At 38.7% G+C, this 13674-nt stretch overlaps 1 protein-coding gene and 1 long non-coding RNA gene across 5 annotated transcripts in view; one reads left to right on the top strand and one right to left on the bottom strand.

The window, feature by feature from the left end:
• Positions 1 to 13674, bottom strand: part of PDZRN3 (PDZ domain containing ring finger 3) — a 159248-nt gene that overhangs the window by 6907 nt on the left and 138667 nt on the right. For all 4 annotated transcript variants that reach the window (XM_072420717.1, XM_072420719.1, XM_072420720.1 and 1 more), the window contains 5 exons: positions 9355 to 9608; positions 5478 to 5565; positions 2409 to 2507; positions 1235 to 1297; positions 661 to 762 (listed from right to left, as the gene is read on the bottom strand). In XM_072420717.1, coding sequence (XP_072276818.1) covers positions 661 to 762; positions 1235 to 1297; positions 2409 to 2507; positions 5478 to 5565; positions 9355 to 9608 — 606 coding nt within the window. The remainder of the gene's footprint in view (positions 1 to 660; positions 763 to 1234; positions 1298 to 2408; positions 2508 to 5477; positions 5566 to 9354; positions 9609 to 13674) is intronic.
• The window catches only part of LOC140337150 (uncharacterized), a 34305-nt gene that overhangs the window by 6745 nt on the left and 13886 nt on the right, over positions 1 to 13674 (top strand). The window lies entirely within an intron of this gene.

Here is a 13674-nt window from a genome sequence, read left to right as displayed (position 1 = left end):
AGCATGTCCCCTGCTTGGTCATATAGTACATGTGGCAGAGCTATCCCCTAGATTGTAACCTCTTTGGGGCAGGGGGTCCTCTCCTCCTCATATGTCACTGTCTGTATTTGTCTGTCATTTGCAACCCCTATTTAATGTGCAGCGCTGCGTAATATGTTGGCACTATAAAAATCCTGTTTATCAATAATAATTATAATAATAATAATATTTAAACCTCAAGACCTGATCAACAGAAATACTAACCCATTGACAGGCAGAAAAACGTATATATATCTTATTTCACATGAATATTTAGCAGTTTGTTGGAGTTCAGTAGGGCCTCTACATTTTTTATTCATTTGTCTGTAAAAAACAGAATTGGATGGTAGCGAGTTGATACTATTTACTGTGTTGCTCAGTAGCTGCAAAACCCAGGGTGATTTATCTCCAGGACAACTTATGCAACTCTTCAGTGATATGCATCAATCTCATACTAATGTGAACAGCCAGAGGAGGAAAAAGCAGCAGAGCACAATGCTAAGCAGTATATATGTGTATATATATATATATATATATATATATACCATCTGCTTGTCTCTCCCAAAATCCTTGGCTTTATAAGATTGTGGAGCTCTAACTGGTCACAGAGGTGATCAGTAGTAGTGAATGTGGATACAATACCTGCAATTCTGGTCTTGCCACTAGTAAGAAAACAGCTTTTGTGTCTTCGCTTGTGAGCAGAGCAACAGCCTCTTCATGGTTGTGAACGTCAATGCCATTAATCTGAAATAGGGAAAAAAACATACTTTTGTGTAAATGATTTCCTGAAGTGTCATGAATATCCTTGGGGAGATTGGCAAATATTATTACAAAGGCACGTTAGAGGCCTATACTGGAAGGAAAAATGGTTCCTTTCTACTGGTCAAACTTCCACATCAACATCATTATATAAGAGGGTCACTCGCTTCTGCAACCAATCATATACTGGGAACATTGAGGATGGATTAACAGGTTCATTGTGGCCCATGTTTACAACTCAGAGGATTATGGGAAATAATGCAAGGGTAGCCATAACGGACGGCTCATACTCCTACAGTAAAGGATGCGAGTGCCACTTTTTAAAAAAAAAATTGGTAAATAAATCTTATGATTTGTAAAGGTTGGGCCTTCTCCAAAATATGAAACAGAATATGAAACACATTCGTAATATACATGCATCCATGTGATCTTTCTGCAGATTTCCTTTTACTCCTACCTGTATTATTCGATCTCCCTCTCGGATTCGGCCATCCTTAGCAGCAATGCTGTTGGGATCAATCTGAAAGGACAAATAAATATGTGCCACAAGATTCAATGAGCTAAAAACATATATGTCCTTAACCCAAATAGGTTTGAGTCTAATGCTAATACACATATAATCAGCAAGGTTTGTGAAGGAGATAATTAAGTCACCAGTATGTTTATAGACAGTGGGAAAGAAAACCTTCAATATACCAGGAGAACCTTCACACTCCATGCATATAATGCCTCTGCAATTGCAAAACATTCTGGGCTTTCTTTTGAGTGAGCAGCACTGTCTTATAATTATGTCAAACTAAAAATACATATGGGACTTTGCTCAAGGGGGGAAGGAGGGGGGTGATTGTAGGTTGGGGGGTCTCTTCTCTGACTTTAAGATTTGAATATTCAGGCTTATCAACCATAAGCATACATTGCGTACCACCCATTTAGGTATTTTTATACACTGATTCATGTATATCTGGCTATCAATAGAGAGAATTCCTCTTACATTGCTGGTCAGTGGGAAGAATGTCAACCCTACAGGTAGCCAAAAAGACATCATTGGTGTCACACTGACCTGATCGGCACAAATTGGTCATTGGTCAAGGAACCCCTAGCAACCTCTGGAGAAACCCTGGAAACACTGATACAGAATCTGTTGTACTTAAGTAGTAATAAGTGAAAACATGGAATGCTAATAATGTGGATGTACAGTGTTTTGTGTAATATTCAGCAATTTTTACATAATAATAAAAATTACAGTGCAATGATTACTATTTGCTTGCTATGTCTAGGGCATGTTGCACTTCCGATTGCACCTGGCTAGGCTGAATACCCTGTAGGGGTATTCAGCCTAGCAAGGTATAATATGCAGTTTTTTAATAATTCAGTAGCACCAACATTTTGTAATTAAATCAAGCCATTGCCAAACAACAATAATGAGACTGCAGAAAGTTATTATTGCAGCTGTCCAGGTTTTTAAAACACTGGTCCCAGAATGACCACCTATTAGAAGCAGGAACAAAAAGGAATGTGGTGAGTGATAACCTGGACGCTGCAAAAATCGGTACCCTTGTGTTTAAGCTTTAAAGTATTTCCAGAGAGGACTGTTACAGGTAAATCTCTTTAATACCAACAAGGAATCTTACCTCGCTAACATAAATCCCTGTATCATCTTCATCATCAGTCCTGTAGCAAACAGTCAGCCCCAGCTTATCCTGGCTGTTTAGTCTGTACAAATCTATTTCCTGCAGAGGGAGATATAAGATATCCTCATGAGTGACAACTATAATGTACAGGATATATCCTCCGATCCCACAAATACATTCCTTCCCATGATATATTCCAGCCTTCTTTTCACCTCCCTGGAAAAAATCCCCAGTTAACTCACTTAGAGTGATTTTACACAATCGTGATCAATAACTTGCAGCCACGGCCTATTTGTCAATACAAAGCCATTTTAGAAAAAGGGAAAATAAATGTTATTGATTTTTTTTCTTTTTGCAGGAAATGTCCCATGATGTCAGGGCTGTGAAAAACACAAATGTTTGAATACCTCTTAATATCATATGTCACCCGCTTATGACATGAGAATTACTAACGCTAATGGAAAGTTAACAAAATGAATTTGGTAATGAATTGTGGGATGTTTATCGGTAAAATGTTAGATCAATGCTGATGAATTGTATTGCAAGTGTCACGTTCATTTCAAATATGCTTTTTTTTTCTCAAAATTGGTGAAATTTTTTTTAGTTCAATCCAAACTCCAGGAATAAAAAACTTTAAATGTATTACTCTGTAAAAGTCCATCCTAGTTTTTCTAATCACCACTCTTTAATTCGCAATTAAAATAATAGCAATTGTGAAAATTGAGCTAAACACATAGATCATTTTGGGAAAGAAACAGCTAAACAGCTCACAGTGATCACATTAAACAGGTTATGTCCCCTGTCCCTCCAGGGATTAAGAAGCCATGTATTTAAGAGTAGCATTCAGCCAATTAAGGCAGTGGCATTGACACAATCCCTTCGCTGGGCCAGATGTCAACCCCTTCCTCCAGCGCCAGGACATAAGGCGCTGTGATCTTAGCTCGCTAATGGGAGAAACATTAAAATGAGACAGCTGCGCTAACGGTCAAAGAAACATCGCTTCTGTCAATTTTATTTTTTAAGTTACAATGTAGGAAAGCAAGATGGGGTTAAGAGAGTAATGTAATACCCTGACAGCAGGATGAGCAAATGTTCGCTTCCATTTTGTATGCACAAGAAGTCGATCTGTCAATCTGCTTGCATTGCTACAAGTTCAAAATCAAATGCTAGATTTTTGGCACTCGTATAATGAAAAGGTAAAGGTAACAGTGGGACATAGCTTATTATTCTATAGTGCATTCCTATTTAGCAATAAAAGCCCAGATAATATTGAAAGAGAAAAATAAGAATTTACTGCATTCTAAAAAAGGGAATTTTGAATTCCAGGTTCTGGTCATAGGGCTGTGACTCCAAGCAGTAAAGACACAGGATTACTTGAAAGCCAGCATTAGCAGCCTATATATTTCTCCCATGGCAGTTCTGCCAACAAATGAGCTGCAAATCGCAAATGCTGCAAAAGTTCACTCAGTTTACCTTAAATCTATTTCTGTAGCAGCAAAAATCTAGGTCACTGGGACTTCCTGAAGCTTGTGTTGTGTAACTTTCCCTCTTCCTGCTTCCTGAATCACCAATCACATTCAAACTTCTAAAGCAGGTTTGAATCTGATTGCTACCTGTTAGAAAATGGCACTGGCATTTTGATGCACTGGCTTCCTGTATGTAAAGGTGGGCTGTGTACTCTGTATGCACTTCAAGGTTACATTTTTAAATGTGACTACTTCCTTGGAAAGTTCCCCTCATTTCTTTGTTGAGAATCATTTATCTCTGCCATTGTACACAGATATATAAAACAGCTCTACATCCCTAAATACACCAGATGGTGAGGAACTACAAATCAAAGCATTTCTCTGTGGTCCCTCAAGAGCCGTCATTTCTGAGCACAACTCCCTTGGAACACAAGCCACCATCGCCATATTTAAGATGACATTCTGCGGCGTACAAAGCGACACACTGCTTGACAGAAGTAAAACTCGCTGCAGTGAATAATTTATGAAAACACCGTTTGACAGCTGACTAAATTGCTAATCTCCCCTTCCTGGCATGTCAGTGATCACTGCTCATGAAGCAAAACAAGGTAAATGCCACTGACATTCCTGTCTGATTTATACAGCTGCGCGACAACTTCACAAAATGTTCTTTAGAAAAGCTCATTGATGAAATCTATGTTTTTTTTTTGTTTGATCAAAAAATTAGAGGGTCTTTTGTGGGACCATCAGGAAGGTTTAAAACACGCAGAACAATTTTGACTTCAAATCTAATAAAATGAGTGAATCTGAAGAGAAATCAGCAGCTGAATGATTGTCAATGATCTCTGAGTTTTCTATGAGATGGGTTTTGGGTTGATGGATAGATGGAATGTGTTGATTAAGTCTTGTCTTTTGTAGGAATGATCAATCAAATATGATTGAAAATCTGATCACTTTCTATCCAGGAAAGACAATCAAAAGGGCAGAATATCATACACGTGTGCAGTGTTTCAGGACTTCTAAATGACTAATTACCCCCTCACTACACTGAGCATCTGTAAGGCAACCGGTATCATCCCCAACAATGCAGGACTGAGTGCTGCATTATAAGTGAGGACATGGAGAAAACCAAGACAGAAAAAGAAGCATGCTAGCTGCCAAGGGTAACTATAAGTCATCTTCATGTTCCTCTTAGATATGAAAGCGCATGTATTGCCTAAATGACTTACCTGTCCTAGGGAAAAATGCTGCTCCAAGCCCCTTCTAGTGTTACTTGCATAAAAAGCCTAGTCATATATTTTAAGCGAATGTAATTAAAAGTAGAGGACCATCCACCTGCTACGGTTTTCTCTAAAAGAAACTGGAGATGTCTGTGCATGCCTCCTTCCTCTACGCTCCATAAAAAGGCCTCTTCAATTTATGTGGAGATATGTAAATATTTTCACTCTTTTTTTTTTTTTTATTATTATCTAAAAAGCACATCAATCAACACATCCTGGAAAAGAATAGGTACCCTTTGTCCCAGAAACCTTCATTTACCCAAAGATTATTTATCCATAATCCAACTAAAATTCTTAATTATCCCCAAGATGAAAGAACTTACCTCTAGTTCTAGTTCGTCTCTGTCGATGTCCTGGTGCAAACCTCCCATGAAGTCGTTGGGGTCAAAGTATTCATGAAGTGGCGAGTGCCTATAAAAAAAATGGCAAAGACTTCAGAGTACGCCCCTTTCTCTACCTAATGAGCAATTATTCTGTTATTCTCATTTGCATAAAATTCTCTTGTCAAAAGTTCAGGACCTCTAGCTCATATTATTCATAATTAAAACATGCTAAATAGTCTGATGAAAAGATAATAAGAACGATCCCTTTGATATAATTTGCCTGGGATGTCACTGGATTCCATTGGCTTTGAAATGCAAAAATTCATTAATACAACAGGAAGGCGTGTGGTATCCTGCTACTTCTATTTACACAGAATGCCAGAAAAATGACAGAAAAACAAAACCCACAACGCTAAAGCAATTATTTGTGTAGTATTTAATTGTATTATTTTTATACTGTGAACAAGCCAGCGTGTGTATTAGTATAACTATAAAGAATTAGTTTTGGAGCTCAAAAATCTAAAAACTTCTAAGAAACAATAATTCCCTTTCTATTGTGACAGACCTTTTGGAATTTTTTTTAAAGAACTGACACCATCACCTTGCCCATTGGGTGTCTTTACAAAGTGGCTATCACTTTCTTCTGTCTCATTAAAGTGTCTTGGTAAAAGGTTTTTCTTGTTGTGAATTGGATGGGGAAGGGTTATCTCCCTGTGTCCCTATTGGTGACATTCACCCCTCTATTTGTACTGGTAACTACTATCAACTATAAAGAGAAAATGCCAAAACTTCCAGAATAATTACTCCTCCCCTCCCTCCCCCCCCAAAAAAATATCTTTTAATGGGAACATTTCACCCTGGGACAAAGGTTGTGTCTCTGGGAAGTGAAGGGAAATCCCTCTAATGGTAAAGACAGCTGAACAAATTTGTACCTATTGTATCCCCCCCCCCCCCAAAAAAAAAAAGAGTTACCTATATGACAAATTACCTTATGGTAAATCCCTATCATCTGTGGTTTTATAGCCCCTGGCCAGCCTTCTCGTTGGGCACCTTCAAAGGAGCATCATTGTTCATTCAAACAAATGCCCAGCAATGTTAAATATGACAATATCTGATGATCCTCGGGTTCCACAAGAGATCCAGCTACTGGATTACTATGAATGATTTTTAATAATGTTCCAGCTGTGTACAGATGTCAATGAATGGCAAATGACCATGCACAGAACCATGCACAGTTGACACATCCATGATGTCTTTATGATCTGTAGTCATTTCAAGGGTCTGCTGAGCTCTGCAATCGAGAATACTGTTGCTGAATGTATAGAGTTGTGAAGTGTGAAATCATTCAGAGAGAACACAAGTTCGTCAAGAATTTTTCATTCCTAGTTTCAGAATTGCACAGACTAAATCGAAACAGAACAACATGACTCGTAGTCAGATTTGGCATCTTTCTGTCTGAAATCTGCCGCAAAATCCAGTCTCAGCAGCTGCAGGGTGGCGGCCTTGACGTTCAGCCGATGAAAAACTTTGGCAGTGGTTGGCACAGCTCCGGAATGTCTGTCACTCAGACTGTGACCTACCGGGGCCGCCAAGCTGCAGCGTGTCTCAAGCCCGCTGCGCTGGAATTCCCTTTCTCAGCTGGTTATTTCAAACTTGTTCTCGCCTGACGCACCATTGGCTCCGTGTGTCTACGTTTCTAATTATTGTGTTCATTTGCATGTAGGAAGCTGCATTGTTCAAAGCTAATGGCTGCGTCTGGATGTTCAGCTCATCAGGAAAGCCAATGAGCTACGCCACTGGCCTGGAACATCATTCTCGGAAAATCATTTCTGTGTTTATCCTGAGGAATTATCATTAAGCGGGTGGCAAAAAATGTTGCCGCTGTTGCTGAATAAAACCCAACAGAGTCGGAAGATGTGTTAAACAAAAAATATTCCGGTCAGACATAATTAAACGCTAGATAAAAGATGATTAAAATAGATTGGTCGACTGCACACAGGCCTTCACGATCAAAAGTGTCTGAAGGACGATCTGGCCGTGTTCTTCTCTGGTCCATTGTGTTCCACAAATCACATAAAAAAACAAGAATTCTGGTTTGTTGCTAAACATTTTGATTTTTTTTTACAGTTTGATCAGAAACATTGTTTTTTGTTTCTGTCCATAAACCCATCTCTTTGTTACTCTTACTCTGTTACTTTGTTGCACTTCTATTAGAATTATATCTGTGCAGAGTTCAGCAATCCTTTTTTTAAGTGTTTTAATTAGGGTTCCTTCAGAAGTTGTTAGGGAATCCTTGAGCAATGAGCAGTTTGTTCCTCTTAGGTTAGTTTAACTGACACCAATGATTTTTTTGGCTATCTCTGGCATTGTTCTCAATGATCACCAATGTTAGTGGCATTTTTCCTGCTGACCACCACACTAATATACTGTGAGATGTGGAATTGTGGAATTATAACAAGGGTTCCTTAAGACCTGTAAGTTTTTTCAAGGGTTCCCCCATGTTTAAAAGGTTGAGAAAGGTGATGCCACCATTTTCACCAAGAAATGACTTCCCAATTTAATTCAGTTTAGTACCAATATATATATATATATATATATTCAGTAAATCTCTGCCATACATTTCCCCAAGTTTAATTCCATTAAAATCTGAATATACTGCATATGTATTTTACTGCCCTGACATAATAAGAGACAGACATATAATGTGGCTAACTCAGAGTTAGCTATTTTGTATCATGACACATCATGACAGAGGGATGTCACTTGTATCTTGGGAATGAGCCAGCAAAAAATAAAAGAAAGAGTCCACAAAAAGTCTTCCTGAACTGTTTGCTGCTGACAGGTACTCTGCAATCCCTTAGAGGATGTCATTCTATTCCTGAAAATGTGCAACTGCCTGCAGTTACTAAGAAATAGGAAAATCTACTGACACAAATTAGCTACCCATGCTTCATTACATAGGCGTATTAATTATCTCTTGATGTTTCCATATGTCCCCAGTGGACTTCTAACTTCCGAGTGATTCAAGGATAATGACAAGTTAGGGAGGAGGGGCACATGGCTTATTTACTGAGCTGTGAAACAGGTTTCTGTCTCCAATCACATGAGAATTAACAAACAATGGGCCACATATCTCCAACAGACGCATCTATATTGCCTTTACCAATAAAGATGTTATTTTGTAAATAACTAAATGAAAATGTTATTGGTGGATATATAGTCTGGACAACTGTAACATTCTCCTTTCTGGTATTTCACTCACCAGACTCCTTCCTCTAGCCACTCTCTTCGCTCCTCAAATGTCTTCCTCACTCTTTTCAAGGGCTGCCCCAATTCTCTAGAATGGTCTTCCTCGTCCTATTCAGCTTGATCCATGTTTCTTCACATTAAAAAAAGCCCTTAAAACCTATCTTTTCAAACTTGCTCACCAGTCTTTTTCTGTCGCCTAAACCTCATTACTTACCAATACCAATGAGCCGTCCGCTATATTTAAGCTCAGATTTATATCCTATTGCTAAAAGGTAACCGAGGGCCATAAGGGGCGGCACAGCTTGACTACACCATTCCATATCCCCCCCAAAGTGTAATACTTTTCCCACCTCTTAGATTGCTAGCTCTTTTGAGTCCTTTCCTAGTCCTGTGTATTTGTCTGTATCTGTCCGTTTTTTGCAACACCTACTTATTGTACAGCGCTGCAAATTTTGTTGGCGCTTTATATAGTTTAATAATATTATTGTGAAATACAGCATTACTCCCAAAATTACCCACCAGTTTTCCATTTATTCTCACATAAAAACTTCAAAAATGTCAAATGTGATGGTGCTGAAACACATTACCAAATACAAAAGTGAAAGACAAGAAAGTGGCGAGTACTTACTCTTCATTTAGGAGATAAGGATTCAGTGCAGCTACTGATGGAGATGGGGAACTTATTTTGGTCAGAGCCATAATATGCTCAAAAGTAATTTCTGTCTGAGTTCCTGCGTCCATCATCTGCACGCCTGCTGGAGGGCTGTACATCTTTGTGCGAGGGGTTCTTCGTAAAACCTGGACCACAATAGGTTCTTTGGCCGTCTTAAAAGCTTCCACAGCCTGGTCATGGGTGGCTCTAGATAGATCCTTTCCATTTACCTATAAGGGGAAAAAACAAATCCTAAATAACCAAATCCTAGCAGACTGGTTGCAGAACAGCTTTATTTAATTTGACCTCTTGTCTACCAGAGAGGTACCAACATGCATGAATCTAGATTGGCAAAATCTTTGCAGGACCATTTATTCCCTGGAATCAGCAAATGACCTAATAAAAAACACAAGTTCAACACATTTTTAAACGTACAAGGAAATCTGACAAGTATAAAAACAGAAAAAACAGAGTTCTTTAATTGTTTTTGGCATAGGAGAAGACTACACAGGGTAGGTAATGAACCCCCACAGTTACATACAACAAACAAGTCTGCATATGAACAACATTCTAGGTTGGAAATTATGGGTAAATCTTTTTTCATTTGCATTTCAAAAGGTAAATGCCAACAGTACAGTCATAAGAACAATATAACCACTTTTCCCTTCCCTACTGCAACTTTACAGCCCTAGGCTCCTCTCTTGAACCTCTTGTTGCATGGATTTTTTGGCCAAAGGTACATAGACGCCATTCTAAATGACTAAATTCAAATGTATTTCCAGTGAAGAATGCTGCTAATGCTACAGCAAACAAAGACATTAGGAAATGGTATACCTTGTGGTAACAGTTTGCAGAATGCTCTTTTTTGCTCAAAGTCAGCTCCACAGAAATATAGTTTGATGGGTTGTGTGGCTCTGAGAGCCCTGACCTCACCCTTATTAAACACCTTTTGGATGAATTGGATGATTAAGAGTCAGATCTTCATCATTACGTGATCTCGCAAAGGCTCTTTCGGCTGAATGGACACAAATTCCCACCAAAACGAACCAAATTCTTGTGGAAAGCCTCTCCAGAAGAGTGACGGCTATGTAGCTGTGGTTGGGGCAAACAACTTCATATGGGTTTGGTATGAGATGTCCAACAAGCTCATCACAACCATTTAACAATAAAGTAAGATTGTCTTTGGAAGCATAGGATACCCTCTCCAACCAGACTACCAGGCCATCAGTAACGAGGACCTAACACCTATTTTCATACCAAAAAATATTTATAAGATTCCCGATATTAACAGAATACAAAACTCAGCTATGAAAAGCAGATTACGTAGTTATTCTAAACTATAGTTTGCATATGTAACTGGCTGCAGGCACAATACATCTCCTTCATTGTGTACGGAGATGTCCTCAGCGTCATCTCCTTTCAGGCAAGATATGTCACTCACACTGAAATCTGTCAAATGTCTCATTTCAATGATGTTGGAAGAACTGGGGCCTTATTTACTTACAATGACCCCAGGGAGACTGTCTAATAGACTAATTATATTTTACGCCTGGAATGTTTTTCCTTTTTCCTCCCCTTTTCATGTAGGTGCATTGTATGAATTTAATGACGCTTTGTGTGTGTATTATCTCAGCTCTGCCAGTGTTCAGATCAGGACGCAGACAGAGCAATGCATTGATCGCCTCCAGCTACTGGTAATAAACAGGCTTATCATACAGGAGACTGCAATCAATATCACAAGAAATGTTTGTTGTAAACACCCCAGAGCCCGTCAAGCTGCTTGTAATGCTATGTGCGATGCTAAGCCCCTCACAATGAGAATCGGCGCTACATAGACACAGTACAACATCAGTCTTCAAGGACAGATTTTACGTGTTGACACATAAAAGCAGCATTTATAAGGATTGCTGTAGTGACCAGAGTTTGCCCTGGAACCTCTGTATAGTAGGATGTATGGTTGTTAGATTACAATACATTAGACTTTTTCTATTAATGGGAAGTTTTAATGTACGCTTCCAGGTTTTGGACAAAACTCAAATTTAAAAGTACATATGAGAAATGAATAAATGACCAAACATGCTATTTGACTGCTTTTGGAGCATTTCTGTGCAGCTCTGTGTCAAATTCATTGTTACCTGAACAGCAGTGATTAGAGACAAACTAAAATCCACTTGGCGATGGAGCTCTCATTGATGACACTTTCTGCTGGTAATTTCAAACTATAGTCTTCAAGGACCTGCAACTGGCCATGTTATATGGACTTCCTAACAATTATTTAGACTTTAAAGGAAACATGCTAATCATTTTCCATGATAAAAACTTGAGAAACCGTGTGCTGATTTGGGAAACACTTGTCTAACTCACTTCAGTAGGTTGGTATAACAAGGTAGGTGCTGAACTCCTCCAAGACTGGATATAGCTCTTTAGCAACCAAGAATCCCCACCAAATTTTACTTCAGTTAGTACTATATGATGGCTTTATAGTTTACATTCCAAATACATGATCATAAACCAACCTTATTTACCATTGAAATACCTTTTAAGATTTCAGAGAACCCTTGCTATAAACTCTACATCCACAGCTCACAGTCCATTAGTATATGAAAATGCCTCTTACATTGCTGGCCATTGGTAAGAATGTTACTTTTACAATTTGACAAAAAATAAATTGGTGTCACATACACTGACCTGAGGGATCAAAACTACCCTTGCAACCTTTGGATGAACCATGGTTGAGAAACACTGCCAAGCTATTTATATAATAAAGGTTCCTAAAATATTAACATGTACTGATACAATTATATAAATGGTGCTTTTTAAAGCTGAACACCATGGAATGTTTTATCAGAAACAAATATACATATACTGATTTACCAATTCTTTTCCAGTAATCCAGGCATGCACCACTGAGCCGGTGACCCTACTTTTCTCTGCTGCTATAGGCAGTACAGCTTGGTCACTGACCTGTCCTTACACTGGTCAATAAAGGAAAACTAGTAAAGGGACAAAGTCTGAGAGTGCTGTCACACAGATATACTGCTTCTATGGAAAATACAACCAATGATTGTTTTAATAAATACACAAATGGTGTTTTCATGTTAGAGTTCACATATTAAACAGTTATTCTTGAGAACATCAATAAACACAAGCCAGTTACTCTTTCCCAGACTGTTCAGCCAGTCACTTACACTGAGGCTTTCCTATATTATCAGGAAACATATAAGCTTCTCTAATAAGCCCTCTCTGATCCCTCTTAGTTTTTTCCCGGCCGCTGTCAGCCTGCTTTTCCAGAGCGCGACCTCTGCTCTCACTGTTCCTGTGTAATGAGATACTTTATTCTTGTGGATTTTAATAACTTGCTCAATGATGTGGAAGTCACCAAGCTATGACTAGAAGGAAAATTTCCTCTCTGGGGAAAATTCTTTCCTAGCAGCTTGCAGACTTCGAAGTTTGTGATGAGACGTCCAAACGCTGCAGGGCGAATGACCAGAGCCCCTGATGTGACAGAAGAGTAATAGACATTGTCAGCAGCCACAGCAAAGCTCTCGCAGTGGAATCAGCATACAGCATTTGGGCTTGCTGTATTCTGCTGCAAAACCCCCCATAGAGTCTGCAGTAGCAAATTTTAATTTTCACAGCCAGCCAGGGTGCTGTTGTCATGCAAAGAGAAAACACGTTGTACAAAGTTAAATATCTCTGACTGACATGTTTTCATTCGCATACTATTATTATTTTATCATGAAAAGTTAAAGCTGCTAAGGGTGCTTGGTAAAGTTCTTGAGTGCATACTAAAGGACAGGTGCTGGGTATGTGCTAAAATTTACCACCAATGAACACAACTGAAAAAATGCTGTAAAAATATAGAAATTGGATCAGGTATTGGGGAAGTTGGACGTTATGCTATTCTATAAAAGCCTGTATGATGACCCTCGTTTTGTGCAAACTTTGCCCCTTGTCTCATATCAATAATTTAGAAAACCTATGCCGGAATACATTGTTAGAGGAAGCATGGGGTCTGTTTTTTTTGCAGAGCAACTTTTCCAAGGTTCAGACCACCAAGGAGGGAAACATAATAAGGGTAAAGTTATCACAGTTTGCAAATTCTAAAGCTTAGTTATGCCCCCTTCAATTCTGTTGCCAATAAATGCCTTATAGTAAGTACAGCGCAGTTATTTGTATTTTAAATGTAGTTTGGTGGACTGACTTGCTCCCTGGCATTCTTTAGCTCCAGAAACTTTAATGACAAAGTATCCATGCCATGCTCTTGGGTGTTCCAAAAATTCCAGCAGAAAAGGT

This window comes from Pyxicephalus adspersus, chromosome 8, assembly GCF_032062135.1.
Source record: "Pyxicephalus adspersus chromosome 8, UCB_Pads_2.0, whole genome shotgun sequence".
Classification (NCBI taxonomy): Eukaryota; Metazoa; Chordata; class Amphibia; order Anura; family Pyxicephalidae; genus Pyxicephalus; species Pyxicephalus adspersus.
The sequence above is the reverse complement of the archived record's forward strand: the minus strand, read 5'-3'. Positions and strand labels throughout refer to the sequence as shown.